Source organism: Rattus norvegicus, chromosome 15 (assembly GCF_036323735.1).
Source record: "Rattus norvegicus strain BN/NHsdMcwi chromosome 15, GRCr8, whole genome shotgun sequence".
NCBI lineage: Eukaryota > Metazoa > Chordata > Mammalia > Rodentia > Muridae > Rattus > Rattus norvegicus.
In genome coordinates this window covers 17,042,395-17,066,771 of record NC_086033.1, presented here as the reverse complement: position 1 = coordinate 17,066,771, position 24,377 = coordinate 17,042,395, and the positions used below count along the sequence as shown (strand labels likewise).

The following is a 24,377-nucleotide window of genomic DNA, read 5'->3' as shown; positions in this document are numbered from 1 at the left end:
CTGTGTGTGATGGGCCTGGCCGGGAAAAATCTGTTCCACGTAATAACTGATTCAATAAAGTGTTGACAAATGGTTTGTATAATATATGGTATGGCCAGTGAGCAAGGTTCATCCCCATCATTACACACCACATTCAAAGCATCCACAGACTCCACTATGTCCCTCCCTCTTATGTTAGAGGTGCAAGCGAAAGCTCCCTGCACCATTCTGAGTAGCAATCCACAGATCAATACACTGTCTGCTGAAAACAACAGGCCATAACAAATGAATTATTTTATTTACAATAAAAGCCCCAGTCACTGAATAGATTCCACTCATGTTCAAATTCATTTTTCATGCTCAACTCAAGAGGAGAGGCAGACAAAGCCTAACACAAGGGGAGGGGCAGGGAGAGGTACTAACTGTAAAGGTGCCAATTTATTTAAGCCATGAACAAGGGCTGAGTTGCATTGAAACATATGAATAAAATGTTCAACAAAACTCTGAAGGCGCCATTCTTCAAGACGAGTCTGCTCTCTCGGTAAGCAAGCTTGAAAACCATTTTCCCGGACTTAGAAATTAATGGATTAAAGACACTCTGACATTCTCTTTAGTGTGTTGCACCACGAAGGCCAAAGCCTATTCAGTTAACTCAAACTACATGGCAAGAAATGGGAGTATTTGTTTAAAGTGTGAGGGGAGGAAGTGAAGTGGTGCTTTTGTGAATGAAGCATTGCTTTTCTTCTACAGCAGACCTTGGGTCCCTGCTCGGACACTTCCTTTTCTACTACGAATGCTATCAAAAACCCAGTGACAGGGAGATGCAGAGATTACTCAGAGGGTAAAGAACTTGTTGAGCATGAGGACAAATGTTTGAATCCTCATAACTCTTTAAACTCCTGACATATACGTAATTCAATCTCCTGTGCTGAAATGGGTTGTACGGACAGGAGACTCCCAAGAAGCTACTCTCAACTGGTAAAAGACCTTCCTTAAACATTGTGGAGAATGAGGACTGACACATGAGTTCTCCTCAGCCCCACACGTGTGCCCACCCACAGAGGCTGACAGACCCAGAAACATTTCTTTTTAAGTCAATGACTAAAATCATGAGGAAAAAGGGCGTGGTGGAAACAACTGAACGATAATGCTGACAAGTCTCTCATCAGTAGCACACTCCCCACGGGGTGCTTGGATATCATTGACTAGAAATAATAAGACAAGTATGGAAAGCAAGGCATTCCATTTCACGTGAAAACTACCCTGAAAACAGAAAATTGTCAATCAAAGATTTCTACTGGCCATCAATTCCTTTACTCTGCTTGGACATACCCCTCCTCCTCAGATAAGCAACACACAGCCGAAGTCAGAGTTATAACTGACAAAACCGGATGGGGAACATTAGGGAAGGCAGCTTCTGCACAAGACTAGAAACTCTGGAGTAGTGCCGTGATAGGAATAGGCTCTGGGCATGGGAAAACAGAAAAGGCAGAAGTTAGCAGAAGCTCTCTGCCTTGGTCCACTGATTCCACCCTGCATTTACTTTCCGTGTTTGCAGTTTCCCCTTTAATTTCAGTTACTGTGGCATTCAGTCTGTCAAGAAAATAGGTTAAGAACAAGTCTTCCAGGCAGAAAGGACTGATTCTGTACAGAGACAACCATTCTGAGGGAGCTTGGGATTCAGGTCATGGTGCCAGGAATAGAGTATGGGCTGAGTCAGCAATGGCTGGATGAATGTATGGAAGAACACATAGAATGTCATAAACAATGAGGATGTCTTTACTAAGAGGGAGTGCAAGTCCTGTTTGGCCATGTGGGAGGGGCAGTATGGCATGGTTTCCTGCCCCTGGGACAGAGCCAGCAGGGTGTGGGCCTCCATGAGTGTTGAGGGTTGATGTGGGTATGAAGTTTATTTGTATAATAATGTCCATATTTTCATGTTCCTCCTTCGAGCATTGTCCTCTCTGCCAAGGTCCAAGGCAGTTCTCAACTGCATAGGTGAGAGCAGCCTTGCACAATGTGCTAGTTCCCCAAGCATCTGGTTCCCATGTCCTCCTTGGAAAGAAGCAGGCTCCTGCTAAACACAATGATGCTTGCTAATTCTGGTAGATTTTCTCTATCCTCTTGGCCTTCTCTCTCAGATATGATAACTGATAAGGTTTCATTTTCAAAATGGTGATTCCAGAGCACAAGTTTCACCAATTGTTCAGCGTTCACTGTGGCCAGTTCCTTAGAAGAAGGCCTTTCTTGGGTTTGTGTCAGACATTTTCTCAGTACTGCTGTCACATTTTCACCAGGGATTTGAAAGACCATGAAAAAGAAATGAAGTACTATCAAGTTATGAATGAGAACTCACAAAGCCAAGTCCACACGATCATCAACCATCTAACATGCGGTATGTCTATATGACATCACATTTTCCTAATACAGTGCATGAAGACTCATTCACCTAAATTCTCCTTCTCATCCCAACTTCTGTTACTCTTGTTAACATTGATTCAAGCAAGCACATGAAAAATACGAAATTTTACCTTTATTCTTTTAACATCTGAATATATTTTTGTTAAAAATTCCTCAAGTCAAAATGACCACTACAAACTTTCAGCCAAACCAAAGGAAGAAATAAAAAATGCTTTTATTTCAAGAAGTCCATTTGAAGAATGCAAAATAACATTAACATATAGCTTAAAAACCTGTTCTGTTTCAAGTTCGTTCTAAATCATTCTGGCTTGGGGTTTTCCACCTAAATAAGCAGAGGCAGCTAGTATTTCTATATTGAACAGTAAGGCTCAATCTTACATTGAAAAATTTATAAAAAATATCTAAATGTTAGAAATAATTTTCACAGAACATTATTATTTATTAATTTACTTTATGTTCATCATTTTTATAATTGCCAATTTTCATTAGGTAAAATTTGGGCTCAGGATTTTGAGAGTTTAATATAGAATCATACTTTTAGTTCTTAAGGTGATTTTCCTTTTTCCTTTCAACCAAGCAAAGGTTACATGACCAGGAAAGAAGTTATTCATGAAGTTCTTAAGAACTGCAAACATTTTCACTGAAAAAAATTACTCCAAAAATATCTTGAAATATGTATACATTAAAGACTATAGTAAGAAATTCACTTCAAAGCCAAACCAGATTCTATGTGGAAAATACCTATTATCTTAAAACACAAAGCCTCCTTCTTGTTGCCTCTTGCATAATAAAATAAGGAGAAAGAGAAAAACATCGTGGCAGTTCCATAAAATTCACACGTACACAGCCAGGAGGGTTATGTTCAGCATGCTAAGACACTTCTGCTGAATGTTCCATCCATTCGGACATCCACTGCAGAGGAGAATGGAGCTCCTACTGAGTCTTATGGAAAGAAAGTTCTTCAGGGAAGATAAAATAACTCAACCAGCACTCATAGTGGAGAACGGTTTAAAAAGCAGAATTTATCCCAGGAGAAAATGATATTTCATATCCAACACAGATCACAACATTCACAACATGTTAGATCGTTTCTCCTAGTAGTATCAGAAGCTAAAACCATCAGGTCCCACCAGTGTGACTGTTCAAACATGAGCTGAGCAAGGACAGCACCAATAGAGGGGAGAACATGAATGCAGAAAGACCACGAGGTCTTAGGCCTACACAGAGAACTACAGGTAACTAAGGAACGTTGAGAGTGAGACAAACAGTCTTTGCCAAGGAAATGCACCAACTGGTTATCCAATACCAAATTATCAGTGTTGAAAATATACTTATGAGAAAAAGGAAGACTGAGGTTCTATTTAAAATATACATGTATATACATGGGTAATCATACACACATATATGCATCTAACAACCGATAATGAAAAGTGAGGACATTAATTTGAAAGAGAAAGAGGAGCAGTATTTGGGAGGACTTGAAGGGAAGGAAGGGAAGGGGGCAATGATGTAATTATATTACAATCTCACAAATAAAAAAAAAGAAAAGAATAAATCAAACAATCTCCTTTAAGCAAAGAAACAGTTCATCTCTAATTTTACTGTAATCCCTTAATTCCCCCTCACAGAATCACCATCCAGCTTCTAACCTTCCATTAAAATTCACAATGAAGAAAAGGAATTCAGAGTGCCCATGATATTCATTGGACCAATTTTAGAAACACCTATTTATTTACACAGCTATGGTAGTGAAAAGGTCAACCAAGAATTCCCAGCCAAAGCTACAGTTGCTAAGCAACCCTCCTTAGAAGTTCTGCAACACTGCTCAAGCATATTGCAGGTGCCACCAACTGGACTCAAAATAAATATGAATAACTTCTTACCTGGACACTCCAAAGCAGGAAGGAGGGAGATTCCTTGCTTACCTTTTGAAGATAGACACTAACGGCTGATTCTATATTAATTTAGTTGTTTGCCTTCAAATGCTTCTTTTACAGAAAAGGATACGGCCAGGTACAACGGGTTTCCTATTCACCAGGGCAAAGGACAGTTCGGTTTTGAGGAAAACCACAGAGGGCTTGATGAGATGTTGGCCGAATCTAAATGACATGGTCTCACACTGAAATGTGAAAGAGGAAATAATTTAGGAAATGAACTTCAAAAGACCAAGCAACTAGGTTTGTGTACCACTATGACAAAGGCAAATTCCGTTAGTAAAGGCTCCTAGATGGAAAGAAGAGACCATTTAAACAGGTCCTTGTTAATCCTATCTCAGATGAACACCATGTAACGTACTCCCAGAATATTCCCATCTCCCTATGATGCTGAATACAAGTAAACATTGTTAGGTAGAAGCTGGAACACGGATGACAAAGCAGCCTTTCAAGCTTAAAGACTCTGGCCCTTCAGATTGTCCCCTCATGCCCACAGGCTCTTATTTGTCTGCTACCTTTGTCCATTGATCTTGTCATCTCTGTTAATGTGCAAATAGCTGTTGTGAATGAGTACAAGTCTAATTCTTAGAAACTTCTTTCAAATAGTTTTACCTTTGTTTTTGTAACAGCAACTTAGCACAAGTGCAAACACTGTCTGACCTTGTCTACCGTTACCAAACTCACATTCCCTAGGAACTGTTGCAATTCAATTGACAAAACTTAGAAAGAAAATTTAGGAATGAGCAAAATCAGAGTTTCGGGTCAGTTCCCAGTTCTCCCAGAGAGAGATCAGATAATGAATGCTAATTTTCCTATCCTTTTTGGAGGAGGCCCCATGACAGTGTTACAACTGATATATAATCTCCCCATTAGCTTATGTGTTGAGCACTTGGTAATGCTGTTCTTCAAGGTTTTTAAAAGTTTAGGAAAAGGCGGTTGGTTGGAGGAGGTAGACTAGTGGGTGGGTAGGGCTTTGAAGGATACACCCACCATTTGATGGCTGTCTCTCTCCCTTTGCTCTCTGTCAACCAAAGCTACAGGTGGCTCCCACCACTATGGCTTCCTGTAAATTAAAATTCTGAAACCATGAGGCCAAATAAATCCTTGCGACTGCAAATCATTTCTAACAAACTTTTTGTCACAGCAATGTGAAAGCGAATGAACCCAAGGGAGAATGAAATGAAATTGGGCACTTTGCAGCCAGGATGGACCAAAGCCACCCACAACCCAGGTATAATCTTAACTAGGTGCCTACCATGAATGACTCCTGAGTGACTAAGGCCCCTACCCTGGCCTCAGTTAAGTGAGCAGTTAGGAGCTGCTCACTACTGTCAGTGGTGAGTGATTAACCTAGAAGTCACACAGGGATGAAAGGTGAAGAATAATCAGGAAAAAAAGGAGGAAGTTAAATGACCAATAAATGCATAATGATTTAATACAATGAGAGCTATGCAAAAGTCCTGTAGTGTAGAGGACTGGAACTTGACTGGAATTTAGATGCTAAGGACTCAAGATGGGAAGACTCATGTCAAGGACACAGATAAGGTTTTTAAAATTCTTACAAGCAACTCATAGAAATTAGGAGTCAGTAAGGAAGGCTTCAAATATTTTCTAGGCAAGCAGTTTTCTGGTACCCACTCTGGGAAGCTACTAGAAACTTGAGTCTGCCTCTCCTATAGGTTCAACCACATTACCTTGAATTTTCTATGGTTATTACATCACCATATTCTCTAGGTAGGTCTTTTCTCTGCCAGGATCTAGGTCTTAACAACTGACTTAAGGGCTGTTCGTCCCCTAGCACACTACTGTTTTGGGAATAGCTATGGAGAACAAAGTGAAACACTCAAAGACAACACCATCAGCTGACCACTGCCAACACTACAAAAGGCCCTTTCTTAAGGCTGAACTGTTTACTCTGTTCAAGCGTGAAGCTGCTCTGTCAGAGTTAACATGTCAGCAAGCAGAGACACAAGTCCATACCTAATGCCATTGTATGAGCCACTGTCTATCAATTCGAGAAGGAGCAACATCTCTGACATGTGTTTCCATGTAAGGATAATTGGACAAACGACTTAAGCATGAGCCCTAACTGATGGGCTGCTGTTATCCTGAGCCCTTGATTGGCACCTTCTTTTGGTCTTATTTGTCTCTCACATTGTTTTCTTTTTTTCTTTTCATCTTCAATGCCCCAAACCATTCTATTTCCTCCCAACTCAGGGATTCACTATAGCATGATTAATATAGTGTTTATCTTCTTTATAGATTTGTGTACATGACTTCTATGTGTCAAGAATGTGGAGGGCTTTCAAAAATATTTAATTTTAATTTTATATGAATTATTTGTTTTAAATCTCATCTATTTCTTAATTGTCTTGTCCCCTCAGCCTTGCATAAAATAATGCCTGGCTGCTCTCATTTCTTCCCACAGCAAAGCACTGTGGCTTTTGTGTACAGTCTGCTCCTGCTCGAGTTAGCCTAGCCACTACATTTTATCACAAATAGCACTGTGACTTCTATCCTAATGGACAACATAGTATGCTAGGACAGGGTTTTAGGTTATAGTGTCACTCAGCTTTTCTAAGATGTGCATACCAGATTTCACATCTAAAGGCAATACCCAGAGACAGTGTTTTCCTCTGTCCTTACTACCACTTGACACTATCTGCTTCCATGACTAATAGTTAAAATGGTAACTCAGGCATAGCTCGTTCACTAGCTTTTTCTCAGCCATTCTCACTCCAGTGCCTAAATGAGACCAGAAAGATGGCAGCACCAGTTTGAACAATAGAATCACCATGGATGGAGGAACTGTAACAAGGCCTACCCCTAGATAAAGAACTACAGGCATATAATTGCTACTGAGAGAGAGAGAGAGACCCAGTTCTCCTCTGGGTATCACTTCCAGTGATAGGTTACACAGTCCCAAGTGCGCAGCCCTAAAATACATAGAACAACAGTAAAGGGACTAAGCAGACTATATTTATATGAACATGTGTACATTAATCTCTTTGTGTACATTATACATGTGTGTGTGACAATAATTAAAGAAGAAGATGAAGTTTAGTCAAGAAGGAAATTTAGAGTGGAAAAGAGAGGAATAGATTATGCAAACGTACTTCTCAAGATTAAAATTTTAAAAATAATGAATTAAAAAGAGTATCTTTTCTTTTAACTCACTTATCAGTGACTCTTCCTTCCACAAACTGCTGATTTAAATACTTCATCCTCATTTTCGCAAGTTGCCCTCCTCCTATTTCCTGATTTTCCAGGGTCCACGAATGGTCAAAATATTCAGTATGATAATTGCAGTTTTACCATCTGTTAATTTTCTGTTGTTACCCTAAGGAATAAAACCTACTCATTTTGTCATAATTAAAATCATTAATTTTCTTTTGATATTTTCCTCAATGATTCTTATTTAACAAATATTTCTCCATCATTAGGTCACAAATACAAATTTTAGGATTTTTCTTCTTTAAGCTCATCCTTACACTTAAGTGTACATTCCATGTGAAACTTTGTACTTTCGTGTCGAGTACTGGGAACTGGAGAGTTGTTTCAATGGTTAAGAGTACAAGCAGCAATTCAAAACAACCGTGAGATTCCACCTCACACCAGTCAGAATGGCTAAGATCAAAACTCTGGCAACAGCAGATGCTGGTGAGAATGTGGAGAAAGAGGAACACTCTGCCATTGTTGGTGGGATTGCAGACTGACACAACCATTCTGGAAATCAGTCTGGAGGTTCCTCAGAAAATTGGACATTGAAGTGCCTGAGGATCCAGCTATACCTCTCTTGGGCATATACCCAAAAGATGCCCCAACATATACCCAAAAGATGCTCCAACATATAACAAAGACACGTGCTCCACTATGTTCATAGCAGCCTTATTTATAATAACTAGAAGCTGGACAGAACCCAGATGCCCTTCAACAGAGGAATGGATACAGAAAATGTGGTACATCTACACAATGGAATACTATTCAGCTATCAAAAACAATGACTTTATGAACTTCATAGGCAAATGATAGGAACTGGAAAATATCATCCTGAGTGAGGAAACCCAATCAAAGAAAAACACACATGGTATGCACTCATTGATAAGTGGCTATTAGCCTAAATGCTCGAATTACCCTAAATGCATAGAACACATGAAACTCAAGAAGGATGACCAAATTTCGAATTCTTCACTCCTTCTTTAAAAGGGGAACAAGAATACCCTTAGGACGGGACAGGGAGGCAAAGTTTAGAACAGAGACTGAAGGAACACCCATTCAGAGCCTGACCCACATGTGGCCCACACATATACAGCCACCAAACTAGATAAGATGGATGAAGCAAAGAAGTGCAGGCCGACAGGAGTCGGATGTAGATCGCTCCTGAGAGACACAGCCAGAATACAGCAAATATATAGGTGAAGGCCAGCAGCAAACCACTGAACTAAGAACAGGACCCCCATTGAAGGAATCAGAGAAAGGACTGGAAGAGCTTGAAGGGGCTTGAGACCCCATATGAACAACAATGCCAAGCAACCAGAGCTTCCAGGGACTAAGCCACTACCCAAAGACTATACATGGACTGACCCTGGACTCTGACCCCATAGGTAGCAATGAATATCCTAGTAAGAGCACCAGTGGAAGGGGAAGCCCTGGGTCCTGCTAAGACTGAACCCCCAGTGAACAGGATTGTTGTGGGGAGGGCGGTAATGGGGGGAGGATGGGGAGGGGAACACCCATATAGAAGAGGAGGAGGAGGGGCTAGAGGGATGTTGGCCTGGAAACTGGGAAAGGGAATAACATTTGATATGTATATAAGAAATACCCAACTTAATAATGATGGAAAAAAAGAATATGGTGTGCATGTGTCGCACACACATACATGTAGGCAATATATCCACATTTATAAAAGATAATAAATATTTAAAAATAATAATAATTAAATAATAATAATTAAAAAAAAGAGTACAAGCAGCTCTTCCAGAGGACCTGAGTCCAATTCCCAGCACTGAGGAGCACACGGCTCTCTGTAGGTCCAATTGCAAGTGATCTGGCACTTTTACAGCTATAATGCAGGCAAAACACCAATGTACATAAAATATACAAAACTTTTAAAAGTAAACCAATTGGGAATTATGAAGTAGTCTCACTCTTCTTTTTTCATGAGTCAATTTTCTTACACTAATTCCTGAGAACATTCCCATATAGAGGAGGGAGTCTAGAGTGTGTGTGTGTCTGTCTGTCTGTCTGTCTGTCTTTCTTTCTTTCTTTCTTTCTGCCTTTCTTTCTCTCTTTCTTTGTCTAGCTGGGTGCTTTAGAACAGAGACTGCTAAATTATTTTCTATAGAAGGCCAGGTGTACCAGGAACATAATCTCATAACTATTCACCTCTGGCATGTTGCACGGTTGTCTTTTTTCTAGTAAAACTTTACTCAGAGGAAAAGGCTTGAATTTGTCATACAATCTGAAGTCTGTCATTTCTATACTTAATGATACTACTTCAAAAGTTTGTGGATAGAATGTAATTGGATTAGATTTAAATTTGACGGAGAGGAGATGGGACATCTTCACACTATTCAGTGAACACTGCATTTGTGTTGCCATGATGAAACTCTGGTAATAGTGTCCCTTTTATGTTTTTTGCATTGTATCTTGGCGTTCTCCTGGACAGCTTTTGGGCTAGGCTTTGGGCTGTGCCAATGCTATAAGTGGCCTCTTATTATTGCCATTGTTGGTAACTGGTTACGCCATGAAACTGAATTTTTTTTATGTTGTTCATGTAGCAGCCTGGTTAAGTTCCTCTGTAGCTGCTGATGGTCTCCACAGAGCTTCTTTGGTTTTCCACATAAGATCTCACTTATAAGTAATGTGATGGCTCTCACTTTAATTCATCGACTTTGTTTCTCTTGTGAGGTCTCTGGCAATGTGTTCAAAAGTAGATGCAACAAAAGAACCTTTATTTTATTCTTAAAAGTATAATAAATGAGTACAAACTTTTTCCTTGCTATTAAGAATAATGGGCATGATAAATTTTAGTTGTTTTTTTTTAAAACAAATTTGTATACTGAGCTAGAATGAATAAAATCTAAATTTCATAAACTTTAATACTATTTTAAGTAGGCAAAATTCTACTAAATATATTTGTATACATATAATTTGGCCATCAATGTATATATTTTATTAGCAGATTGCTGGATATATTTCACTATTCCCTTCCCTTTATGGCTATTCTAGTCATTCAAAGTATCTTATTCTTTAGTGCATAATCATATAGGCTTTCTGGGAGTTGTAAGTAAGGTTGGCCATCTGTCCCTTTAGCAGTGGTTGTCAACCTATGGGTCATGACCCTTTCTTAGGAGTGATATATCTGATAGCCTGCACATCAGATATTTACATTATGATTCATAACAGCAACATTGTGTAGTATCGATGAAATAATGCTATGGTTAGGGGTCACTACAACACGAGGAACCATATGAAAGGGTCACAGGATTGGGAAGATTCAGAACCAGTGCTTTAGAGGTAAGCAAAGCTCACTTGACAAGCTGTGCCCCATTTCCTACTACAGGAAAAAGTTTGACCATCACCATAATGGTCTGTGCTTAGCTAAGTGACATTTTATTTAAAAAATTACTTATTTTATTTATATAAGTACACTGTAGCTGTCTTCAGACACACCAGAAGGGGACTTCAGATTGCATTACAAGTGGTTGTGAGCCACCATGTGGTTGCTGGAAATGGAACTCAGGATCTCTGGAAGAACGGTCAGTGCTCTTAACCTCTGAGCCATCTCTGTAGCCCATGACTTTTTTTTCTTGTATTAATTTCTAAACCTTTTCATGCCATTTTAATTTTATTTATAAAGTAATAATTTAATGGGTTAAGACTATAATTGAAGATCATTGTTATTATTTACTTTGAATTGTATCAAAATGTGATTATTTTTTAACCCACCGCTCAAAGTTTATCTGTAATTTATTAAGCTTTATAAAGAATCAACAAAGGGTTTTATTAATTTGACTCCATTATTCATTTTCTGTACTTTTGTTACTTCTTTGAAAGGTACTTTACCTTTCTTCTTTCTTCAAATTAATGGTATTGTATTTTTCTACTTACTGGAGGCAAACACAGACCGTATGTTGGTTCCAGCTCCATTTCTCTTTTCAGTAGCTACAGTTACATGTGACTGGCAAAGCTGTTTATTAGCTGTGTCTTTCCCCATGTTTTTGTTGTTTCTCAGCTCTCAGAAACTGTGGCTCTCGTCATAATTTCCTATTTAACTTGAGGGTTATTTTATAGTGTGCTTTTTAGTATCCAGATACCTGGGAGGTTTCTGCTATCTGCTGTGTTAATAGGTTAGTCTGATTTACCATGCCATGGAGAAGAGAACCTTTGCTCCAGCTTTTGCATTTGAGGTTCCTATCTGAGCCATTACAGAGAAACCATGTCTCTAACTCACACACTGCAAAACAAAATACATTCCGTTCCCATTCAGCTATATGTGCGTGTTTGTATTTCAATCTATAATATATTTCAATCCATGATACATTCAATATATCAATGTTACAGAATTCAGTCTTGAATTCATTGTTGGCCAAGTCTCTGCCTCTGCTTTTCACCCCTGCTTCATTAGTTCCTGGTAGGGCGAAGTTAGATCTCTAACTACAGTTGTCAAGGCAATGGCGGAAGCCATAACTTCCAGCTTTGTACATCACAGTGTTACACACTCATGCATCCATGTTCCGACTTATCTCACTACTTATTGTTTTGCTCATATTTGACAAATATGGACTTTTTTCATTATCCCGTCTTCAGCCTAGACCCTTTTCAGGTGCTTTTAGAATAAATAAATCATGTACCCTAGTATATTGTTTTCTTTTCCTGAGCCAGGATGCCTGGTAAACTGAACCCCTTATAGTTCTGCCATTTTTACATTACTTTACATTGGATGTCACTATTCAATGAAGACATTCAGTTTGTCTCTCCTTTTCTCCTCCCTCTTGCCTTTCTCAATTAAGATAACGTTTCTCTCCTTTCTGATTAGGCTAGGCTAGGTGAATATCCCCGAGGAATATTCCTTTCTCTGCCCCTCATCATTGGGATTACACAAGTTTGTCCAGCTTTTCTATGAATTCCATGAATCAAATGCAGGTCCTTGGCATGCACTCTTCTGAGCTTTCTCCCCAGCACCCTTAGCCCCGCTGTTGTCTTTCAGATACAGCTTTCTCATCTTTCTCATGTTTGCATTTTCTTCAGAATTCAATTATCCCTGTGACTGAACACCCATGTACCTTATACAGTCTTGTCTTACGGCTTCACTGCTGTGAGCAGACACCATAACCAAGGCAACTCTTGTAAGGACATTTAATTGGGGCTGACTTATAGGTATGGAGGTTCAGTCCATTATCATCAAGGGAGGAACATGGCCGCATCTACACAGGTATGGTTCAGGCAGAGCTTAGAGTTCTACATCTTCATCTGAAGGCTGCTAGAAGACTGGCTTCCAGGCAGCCAGGACTAGGGTCTTAAAGCCCACACCCATAGGGACACACCTACCTCGACAAGGCCACACTGCCTAATAGTGCCACTCCCTGGGCCAAACATATAAAAACCATCATAGGCCTTTAAAAATATTTTCTTTTAGTGGAGAAATTTCCTGTATATCGATTCCTTAGATTCTAAAGTTGTTATTCTAATTCAACTAAAGCTAATAAGTTTAACCTCTTGAGTTTGACTGTTTCAAAACTTCTGACCTATAACACCTTGGCTTCTTTGTATCCTTTTACAGTTGTAGAAGAAAGTCGGCTGACATGCAGATTACTGTTTAACACAGGATGTTCTGGTTTTGAATCTCAAAATAAGATCTGCGTAAGACTGTATATTAATATCCTTCCCTTACCATATAAATTCTCTGAAAGCCAAAGACTATCAGCCCCCTCAAGTCTCTAAGACAAAATTTCTTCCTAGTGTCTGCTGGCTTAGAACAACCCTCCATGCTCCTTGGCATAGAAATTCACCACTCCAGTCTCGGTCACCCCATGCACTCCAACTTGATGAAACCTTTTCTGTATGTCCTCACATCTTCAACTAATACAAATATGTGAGGAGATAGCTCAGTTGGCAAACTGCTTGCTGCCTAAAGCTTCCAGTGAGACTCTTTCTCAGCACACAAGATGGATAACTCATGAGGACAATACGTCAGGGTGACCATTTGCTTCTACACACAAGTACATATACATGTCCATCAGCACACACTAATAACAACACTAATGATAGAAGGTGGTATATTTATGGCCCAGCCTAACCTATATCATGATATCTAAAGTAATCATATCTATAGAGTCTTCCAAGGAAGGTTATATTCTGAAGGTCTTTTCAATGAGGAGGCATGACTAAGATCATTTCTGATTTCTACTGCTTTATAACTCATAAAGTATGTGTGAGGTCTGGTTTCCATCCCATTCTTTAAATGTTTAGTGGATCTTCAGACACTCTCTGATATGTTAGAACTTTCAGAAATTCTGACACTTCTATCCATTCTGTTTCTCTAAATGGTCCATCTCAATCTCCTCCTACCTGTTTCATACTGATGTCCTTTGCAGTGACAAGACTGAGACGCAGTGGCCATTACTCGTTCGTTCATTCAGTTACTAAATTTTTATTTGAGACTTACTTTTATATTAGTGTTCCCTCTGTACCCTGGCTACCCTGTCCTGAATTTCCTTCCTTGTGACACGCCACTCTTGCCAATAGGCTGATATAATTCTTTACATACTTTTGCAGATGTCTAGTCTGCAAACAAGTTATAACACTGGATGCCCTTGATCTCTTCCCTAATCCTTCTTCTCTATTGATGATAGATATAACTCAAAGTCCTCTTTCTCTGGAGGAAGAAGAAATGGATCCAGAGTCCAAAATTCTTTACTTGACTAACTGTGCCATCCCCTCTCTAATCCTCTGCAATGGCATGAACTTCTCAGCTTTGAATATCACATCTAAAAACCAAGAATTGCTGGCATACATTAAGCATACAACACTGTCTGCTAAATGGCATCAGCAGCTAAAATAGTAATATTTTCAACTTCCTATACAATAGTCTAATTCTGTCTCTCTGTTAACTGTAGAAACTGTGCAGCTAATAGACCTATTTCCTCAAATTTTAATTTTAATTTTATTGAAGAAGAGGAATATTCCAGGGACTGTAAAAGGGAAACAAGTATGTATGTGGTTTACTACAGTTCCATAGTAAAAAGCAGCCATGTTTTGGGAAGTTGTAGGCATCCAGGATCTGAAATGGTCTGCAAGACAGAGATAAATATTTAAATATTTTACTCTCATACAAACATGGCAAAAGCAATTTTATTTTAGGCTGAAGTAAAACTGCTGAATCTTTTCTACCAAACAAGAAAGTTAGATGTACTCTGTTAAATTTTCAAATGAAAAACTTAACCAGAAAACCCTGTTTCTTTAGCCAACGTGGAGATAATTACTTCTGGAATTCAGAAAATTAAAGACTTAGGCATGGGACTCACTCAATGGGTCATGCTCCTGAATTATATTTATTTTATTTATTATATTATTAGTCACTAAAGAACTTGGTGTTCCCTCCTGTTATAAGGGAAAAGGAAGTAGGTATGGTAACCAAACCACAGTCTTATATGTATACTATTTTTTCCTTCTTCTTAATATTCTGTGGCAACAACTTGCTTTTGGTTTTAATCAAAACTATAAGGTTCTGGTATTTCCTAAATTTCCATTCATACCAGGTATCAACTTTCTACCTCCCTATTATGACTTCCTAGTGTCCCTATTCCCCTCCCTCCTCTGCCTAGCTGTAACATTCTAGCTCCTCCTCACTCTTGGAAGCTAGGAAGAGGACATTAGTTTAAGAACTTCCTATTCAAAGTTAACGAAATGGAAAAGGACTAGTGAAGAGATTTACATGCCTCATTGTAACTCAGCAGATGCTTGGTTTTGTTGCTGATAGGAAGGGCTGAGCCATAGAGCTCATGGAATAAGGGTCAATGGCTAGACCGCACAGTGACAGGTCATTGCAAGGTTGGTCAGGTTTATTTCTGGTTTGCTTTTAAATATTCTGCTAATGTTTCACTAAATTGCTTAATGTTTCAAATCTTGTTCCAAAAAGGAATAGGCAATTGTTGAATTTCTGGGTGGAAAAGGGCCTGGGAGATCACTCAGATCCAGCCATCACTTTTAGAGACATTGAACATGTCCAGAATGCAAGTGGCCTACTCAAATGAGCACTGAACATCAGTGGTCTCATGGCTCTTTATAGAGGGTACTATTTAAGGATTACATAAACTTGAGACCCTAATTTGAGAAACTAAATTAAAGATAACTCACTTTGGGGGCATCTCTTAGTACTAAAGCCATGAGCAATATTCATCATAAGAGATTCAATAGAGGATAAAAATATGAGCCTACTTCAATTAATTTCATATTACCTCTTCAAGCACAGACTTCTATGAACTTTTTAAATGTTTATTTATACCCTCCAAATTCCATGACCCAAACTTAGAACCCCAGGACTTCTAGTAATCACATGACCAAACCCATAAAGATGAGAAATTCTAAACCGTTGACTATCAAGAAGCCAGTGGATCCCAATTCATGGCTAATGCCTCCCTAATCCCTATAGCAAAGCATTTCACCAGGACCACTGAAAAAGTGCTGTGTTTCTGCAAGCAGGCCAGCTGTTCAAGCTATAGCCTGCTGACTAAGATTATCTATCCCACCTGAGAGACATAAACAATGCATATTCTGCAGCACAGCACAGGTACACCCTAAAGTGCAAAAGCACTCCCTTAGAATGCTAGCTATATATAAAGCCAGGCTAAAGTCACCTTAAGAGCTTTCCAAATGTCCAGATTATTAGTCTCCATCACACCCTAATTCCACCAGAACCTCCAAAAGGATAAGATATACAGAGCTCCAGGATTAGACAGACTTGGGTGCAATATCTGCTTTCTTTCTCAATTGATCATATATATGTGGTATGTTCCTCAGCTTGTTTGCCTCTGAGATACAGGGCACCAGTACCTTCCTCCTACAGAACTTCTTAAGAATCTAGTAAGTATTTGGTTAACTGCTATTTTTTTAACCCCAGCAAAAAGTAGCCATAGATTTTTTTTTCTTAATGGACAAGAGTTAGTTGTTAATTAATATGAAATTTAATACTGGTAAGAAACGTGGTACTCCAATAGTCAAAGAAAATACAAAATGAAAAAAGCTCCTAAACATAAAACATTAAGGAAATCCAGGACACAATGAGTGGATTTAAACTAAAAATAATAGGTATAAAAGAGCGAAGGTTCCCAACATAAAGGGTCAGTAAATATCGTAAAGAAAATTATAGAAGAAAACTTCCCTAACCTAAAGAAAGAGATGTCCATAAACATACAAGAAGCCTACAGAACTCCAAATAGATACGACCAGAAAAGAAATTCTTCCTGTCACATAAAGTCAAAACACCAAATGCACAAAACAAAGACAGAATATTAAAAGCAGTAAGACTTTTCAACAAAGACCATGAAAGCTAGAAGATCCTGTACAGATATCATTCAGACCCTAAGAGAACACAAATGCCAGTCCAAGCTACTATATTCAGCAAAATTCTCAATTAACATAGATAGAAAAACCAATATATCCATGACAAAACCAAATTTATACAATATATTCCCACAAATCCAGCCCAACAAAGGCTAATAGATGGAAACTCCAATACAAGGAGGGAAACTGCACATTAGGAAAAGCAAGAAAGTAATCTTCTTGTAACAAACACAAAACAAAATAGCCACAGAAACATAATTGTATCTCTAACAACAAAAATAACATGAAACAACAATCGCTACTCTTTAATATCTCTTAATATCAATGGACACAATTCCCCAATAAAAAGGCATAGACTAAGAGACTGAACACGTAAACAGAACACAGCATTTTGCTGCCTACAAGAAACATACCTCAGTGACAATGACAGACACTACTTCAGAGTAAAAGCCTGGAAAATAAATTTCCAAGCAAATGTTTCCAGGAATCAAGCTGGAGTAGCCATTCTAATATCGAATAAAATTGACTTTTAACCAAAACTTATAAAAAGGATAAGGAAGGGCACTTCATACTCATCAGAGGAAAAATCTACCACTCTCAATTCTGAATATCTATGCTCCAAACACAAGGGCACATACATACATACATACATACATACATACATACATACATACATAAAAGAAACCTTCCTAAGCTCAAAGCACACATTGTACTACACACAAGAATAGTAGCAGGTTTCAACACCCCACTCTCAACAATAGACAGATCATGGAAACAGAAACTGAACAGAAACACAGTGAAACTAACAGAACTTATGAACCAAATGGATTTGGCAGGTATCTATATGACATTTCATTCTAAAACAAAAGAAGATACCTTCTTCTCAGTACCTCATAGTGCCTTCTCCAAAGATGACCATATAATTGGTCAAAGAACAGGCTTGAACAGATACAAGAAAATTGAAATAATCCCATGCATGCTATCAGATCACCATGGAATATGGCTGGTCTTCAATAACAACAAAAACAGAAAGGGCACATGCACACGGAAGCTGAACAATGCTCTACTGAATGATAACTTGATCAAGGAAGAAACAAAGAAAGAAATTAAAGACATTTTAGAATTTAATGACAATGAAGGCACAACATATGGAAACTTATGAGATACAATGAAAGCAGTGCTAAGAAGAAAACTCACATCTCTGAGTGCCTCCAAAAAGAAACTGGAGAGAGCATACATCAGCAGCTTGACAGCACACCTAAAAGCTCTAGAAGCAAATACACCCAGAGGAGTAGAGCGTGGAAAATAACGAAACTCCAGGGTTAAAATAAACAAAGTAGAAACAAAAAGAACTATAACAAAGAATCAACAAAACCAGGAGCTGGTTCTTTGAAAAAAAATGATAAGGTAGACAAATATTTAGCCAAACTAAGCAGAGGGCACAGGGACATAACAAAAGAAACTGAGGAAATTCAAAAAAACATCAGATCTACCACAAAAGCCTGTACTCAACAAAACTGAAAACTCTGGAGGAAATGGACAATTTTCTAGACAAATACCAGGTACCAAAGTTAAATGAGGACCACATAAACCACCCAAACAGTTACATAGCATAAATGCTAAAGAAATAGAAGCAGTCATTAAAAGTCTCCCATCCCCCCCCCCCAAAAAAAAGCCCAGGACCAGATGGATTAAGTGCAGAATTCGATCAGACTTTCATAGAAGACCTAATACCAATACTCTTCAAACTATTCCACAAAATAGAAACAAAAGGAACATTACCCAATTTCTTCTGTGAAGCCACAATTATGCTTAGATAGAAAGCACACAAGGACCTAACAAAGAAAGAGAACTTCAAACCAAACTCCCTTAGAAACAATGATGCAAAAATACTCAATAAAATTCTCACAAACCAAATCCAAGAACACATGAAAATGATCATCCATCATGATCAAGTAGGCTTCATCTCAGGGATGCATGAATGGTTCAATATATGGAAATCCATCAACGTAATCCACTATATAAACCAACTCAAAGGAAAAAAGCACATGATCATATCATTAGATGCTGAGAAAGCATTTGACAAAATTCAACCCCCCTTCATGTTAAAGTCTTAGAAAGATCAGCAATTCAAGGCCCATACCTAAACATAATAAAAGCAATGTGTACCAAACCAGTAACCAACATCAAACATAATAGAGAGAAACTTGAAACAATCCCACTAAAATCTGGGACTGCATAAGGCCGCCTACTTTCTGCTATCTATTCAATATAGTACTTGAAGTCCTGGCCAGAGCAATCAGATAACAAACAGAAGTCAAAGGGATACAAATTGGAAAGGAAAAAGTCAAAATATCACTATTTGCAGATGTTATGATGGTATACTTGTGACCTCAAAGGGACTCCTAAGCCTGATAACTTCAGCAACGTGACTGGATATAAAATTAACTCAAACAAATCTGTAGGCTTCTTCCTTCAAAGAATAAACAGGTTGAGAAGGAAATTACAGAAATGACATCCTTCACAATAGTCACAAGCCATATAAAATACCTTGGTGTGACTCTAATCAAGCAAGTGAAAGATTTGTTTGACCAGAATGTAAAGTCTCTGAGGAAAGAAGTCAAAGAAGATCTTGGAAGATTTCAGAAGATGGAAAGATCTCCCACGCTTATGGCTTGGCAGCCTTAATATTGTAAAAATGGCCATTTTGCCAAAAGCAACCTACAGATTCATTGCAATCCTCAGCAAAATTCCAACTCAATTCTTCATAGATTTGGAAAGTACAATTTGCAAATTCATTTGGAATTATAAAAAAAACAGAATAGCAAAAACTATTCTGAACAATAAAAAACTGCTGGGGGAATCATGATTCCCAACCTCAAACTGTATTACAGAGCAATCGTGATTTTAAAAAAATGTATGGTATTGGTACAGAGACAGACAGGTAGATCAATGGAATAGAATTGGAGACCCGAAAATGAACCCACATACCTATGGTCACTTGATCTTCGACAAAGGAGCTAAAACTATGCAGTGGTCCAAAAAAAAGAAAGCATTTTCAACAAATGGTGCTGGTTCAACTGGCAGTCAGCATATAGAAAAATGCAAATCAATTCATTCTTATCACCTTGTACAAAGTTCAAGTCCAGGTGGATCAAGGACCTCCACATAAAACCAGATACACTCAAATTAATAGAAGAGAAAGTGGGGAAGAGCCTGGAACACAGAGGTACAGGGGAAATTTTCCTGAACAGAACACTAATGACATGTGCTTAAGATCAAGAATAGACAAGTGGAATCTCATAAAATTGCAAAGCTTCTATAAGGCAAAGGACATTGTCTATAGGACAAAACAGCAACCGACAGAATGGAAAAGATCTTTACTAATCCTACACCTAATAGAAGGGTAATATTCAATATATATACAAAGAACTCAAGAAGTTAGACTCCAGAGAGTCAAATAACCCTATTAAAAATGGGGGACAGAATTAAACAAAGAGTTCTCAACTGAAGAATATTGAATGTCTGAGAAGCACCTAAAGATATGTTCGACATCATTAGTCATCAGGGAAATGCAAATCAAAACAACCCCGAGATTCCACCTCATATCAGTCAGAATGGCTAAGATAAAAAACTCAGGTAGCAACAGATGCTAGTGAGGATGTGGAGAAAGAGAAACACTCCTCCATTGTTGGTGGGACTGGAAGCTGGTACAACCACTCTGGAAATCAGTCTGGCATTTCCTCAGAAAACTGGACATAGTACTACTTGAGGACCCAGCTATACCACTTTTGGGCATATGCCCAAAAGATGCTTCAAAATCTAACAAGGACACATACACCACCATGTTCATAGCAGCCTTATTTATAATAGCTGGAAGCTGGAAAGAACTCAGATGTCTTCCAACAGAGAAATGGATACAAAAAATGTTATATACATTTACACAATGATTACTATTCAGCTATTAAAAACAACGACTTCATGAAATTCTTAGGCAAATGGATAGAACTAGAAAAAAATCATCCTGAGTGTGGTAACCCAATCGCAAGGAAAACAAACAAACAGACAGACAAACAACAACAACAAAAAACATGGTATGCACTCACTGATAAGTGGATATTAGCCCAAAAGCTCAGATTACCCAAGATACAATCCACAGACTACCTGAATGAAGTTGAATGACCAAAGAGTGGATACTTCAGCCCTTCTTAGAAGGGAGAACCAAATATTCACAGCAGGGAATACAGAGACAAAGTGTGGAGTAGAGACTGAGGAAAAGGTCATCCAGAGGCAGCCCTACCAGGAGGATCCCATATACTGTCACCAAACTCAGACAATATTATGGATGCCAAGAAGTGCATGCTGACAGGAGCCTGATATAGCTGTCTCCTAATAGGCTATACCAGATCCTGAGAAATACAGAGTCAGATGCTGTCAACCAAACATTGGACTGAGAATGGGGACCCCCAATTGAGAAATTAGGATTGAAGGAGCTGAAAGGGTTTTCAACCTTATAAGAACAACAATATCAACCAACCAGAACCTCCAGAGTTCCGAGGGACTGAACCACCAACCAGAGTCTACATGGAGGGACCTACCGCTTCAGCTACATTTGTAGCTTATTTGGCATGGATGAGAGGAGAGGCCCTCGGTCCTGTGAAGCCTCAATGCCCTCATCTAGGGGAATGCCAGGGCAGGGAGATGGGAACCAGTGGGTGGGAGGGTCGGAGAACACTCTCATAGAGGCAGGGGGAGGAGGTAAAGGATAGGAGGATTCCAGAGGGGAAATCGGGAAAGGGGATAACATTAGAAATATAAGTAAAGAAAATAGCCAATAAGAAAAAAAGAAACGTGGTACTGTTATTATCATAGAATGGCATCTAGTCAATAAAGATAAAACAAAATGTGGCATCATATTGAGTAGATGATGCTTCCTTTTCATGTGCGAGATGTGTCAGTTAAAGCCCAGCATCTAAGTGTCAGGGACAGCAACTGGCGCTTATTCCAAGCTTCCAGCCTTTTAAGGGTTTACATGAGACATATCCTTAAACCTCTGGGAGGCACTATGCAAATGACACTTCCCAGATCTGCCTTCATGGGCCCCTCAGATTTTGTTACATACAACAATTCCTCAATTTAAAAATTACCATTTTCAGAAGATATTGAACTTTCAAGGCTATTGAAATCAATGGCTAAATAGCTCTCAGAACATGTATTGTAATATTTTGTAGTCAACAGTCGTGTAGGGGAGATGGCCTATTTCCATAAAACTTTCGTCAATATTGGACATTCTCTAATTCGCTAAATCTGTCATACAAATTGTCATTACTTAGGAATACAATATAGAGGAGAATGACTTCTTCAAAATGTCCTAGCCAAAGCAATCTACCATGAACACTAATGTATCCTAGGCAACCAGAAAACCAAGCATGATAAAAGGAATCGCTGCTCCTTTAGTTAAAAGACTGGAGAAAAGAGTCTGTTTCTTTTTTTCTTTTTTAATGAGAAAATTGAAGATGTTTTTCCATTAGAGCGGGGGGGGGGGGTGCTAAGGTTCACTGTGAACAATAAAACAATCTCCCATTGTTATGCCCTGACAATACTCCAAGAATGTCAGAACTCTAGAATAACCCCTAGTAAGCCATCAGGTGCCATGCCCAGGACTTTTCTAATGGCTATTGGTGGGGGTGGGGAAATCTGTATTCCAGTGTATTTGAAAACTAAGGGCTCAACTGTGAGTTCAAGACCAGCCTGGTCTACAAAGCATGTTCCAGGACAGCAAAAGTTGTTACACAGAGAAACGATTTCTTGAAAAATCAAGGAAGAAGAAGGTGGAGGAGGAAGTGGGGTAGGGGAAGAAGAGGAAGGAGAGGGAGGAAGAGGAGGCAGAAGAGAAGGAGGAGGAGGAGGTATGAGAGTGTGTGTGTGTGTGTGTGTGTGTGTGTGTGTGTGTGTGTGTGTGTGTGTGTGTGTGTGCAAGCAATACCACTCACAGGTTTTTGCTAAGACAGTGTAGGGCTAATTATAGTGTCAAGTAAGCTATGTGTCACTTGTAATATATAAGCTCTCATCTACATTAAGTGGTCTACCATACTCAGCAATTTCTAATTATGTTATATGCAGGCTAATTGCATGACTGATAATTTTATTTACTTCACAGTGTACCTCAGGTCATACAACCTGGTGAAGGGATATGTTTAGAACTTTACAATCAAAATATCCCCTTAATCCTCCCCTGTAGCAAATGGAAAGCCCACTTAAAAACAGTAAGGTCTACATGTGAGGCCTTGACCCGAAAGCCATCACAAACTCCCTACCCATTGAGTTCTTCCACATCCTGATAAGATATTGCCGAAATGAGATCATAACAATAAAATTCTAGCCTCTAAGTTTTGTCCTTACTAAAGTCATCAAGGACAAACTATTTCTACAGCAATAATCAAGGTTCTCATTCAAGGTTGTTTTGAAAATAAACTTCCTCATTTCAATAAGCTTCTAATGTAAACCATGAACTTGAATGCCAATCAAGTTTTTAACCTGTCTTCTGCCATAATGATTTTACAGTACAGTGTCAGGTTCTTTCCCAGGGAGTTCTGCCCTTGATACCATTCTCATTCTCTCTCTCTCTCTCTCTCTCTCTCTCTCTCTCTCTCTCTCTCTCTCTCTCTCTCTCCCCCCCATCTCCCTCTCCCTCTCCCTCTCCCTCCCCGTCTTTCCCTCCCTGCCCTCCCTTCTTCTCCTTCCTTCCTTCCCTTCCTCCTTTCTCCTTCCGTCCCTCCATGCCACCTCTCTTCCTGCCTCCCTCCCTCTCTCTCTTCTTCCCTTCATCCCTTCTTTCCCTCCATCTCTCATTTCTTCACCCTCTTACTGTGATAAGAGATCCTCAGGGGAACACCATTCCTACCCATCTTATTACCTTTTCATTCTATCTGTCACCATTCAGACACAGGAAAAAACGATTAATTATTAGATTACTGCTCTGAACAGTAATGAGAATGAGGCTCAGGCTGCCTACTGACGAGCATCATCAGACGCTAACGAGCTAGCAGACTGAGCCCCGCACCTGAATCCCATCATGTGCTCTCATTGTTCAGGCCAGGTGGGATGCTTCTGTCTACAGCAGGCTTCTGCAGGAGGGCTGGAGGTTGCAGGGTGCTTATTATGCATTCAGTCCGGTCTCATGATTCACACTGACTCAAACAGCTTTCCTGTGTGGTCCTAGTCATTTACACACCAGTGATTACCTCCCCCATAATAATGTCTCACTGTTTCCTTCTGTTTCCTTCTTCTTTGTCCTCATCTTTGCTTTTAAAAGGGCTTCCTGGAGCTGAACTTTTCAAAAGAACACTACTAATTGGTCATTTTCTTATTTCTATTTTTGATCTCTTCATGACCTTGAAAGAAAAATAAGGCCCAGAGCCATTTGCGTGTGGGTATAGATTCCTGTCTTTATACTCCCATCGTGCTCAGCTTATT

At 39.0% G+C, this 24,377-nt stretch overlaps 1 protein-coding gene across 8 annotated transcripts in view; it reads right to left on the bottom strand.

Annotated features, from left to right (window-relative positions):
* Positions 1–24,377, bottom strand: part of Fhit (fragile histidine triad diadenosine triphosphatase) — a 1,507,501-nt gene that overhangs the window by 806,130 nt on the left and 676,994 nt on the right. For all 8 annotated transcript variants that reach the window (XM_063274603.1, XM_063274602.1, XM_039093632.2 and 5 more), the window contains 1 exon segment: positions 4,408–4,519. In XM_063274603.1, the coding sequence (XP_063130673.1) occupies positions 4,408–4,510 (103 nt within the window). In that variant the 5' untranslated portion in view covers positions 4,511–4,519.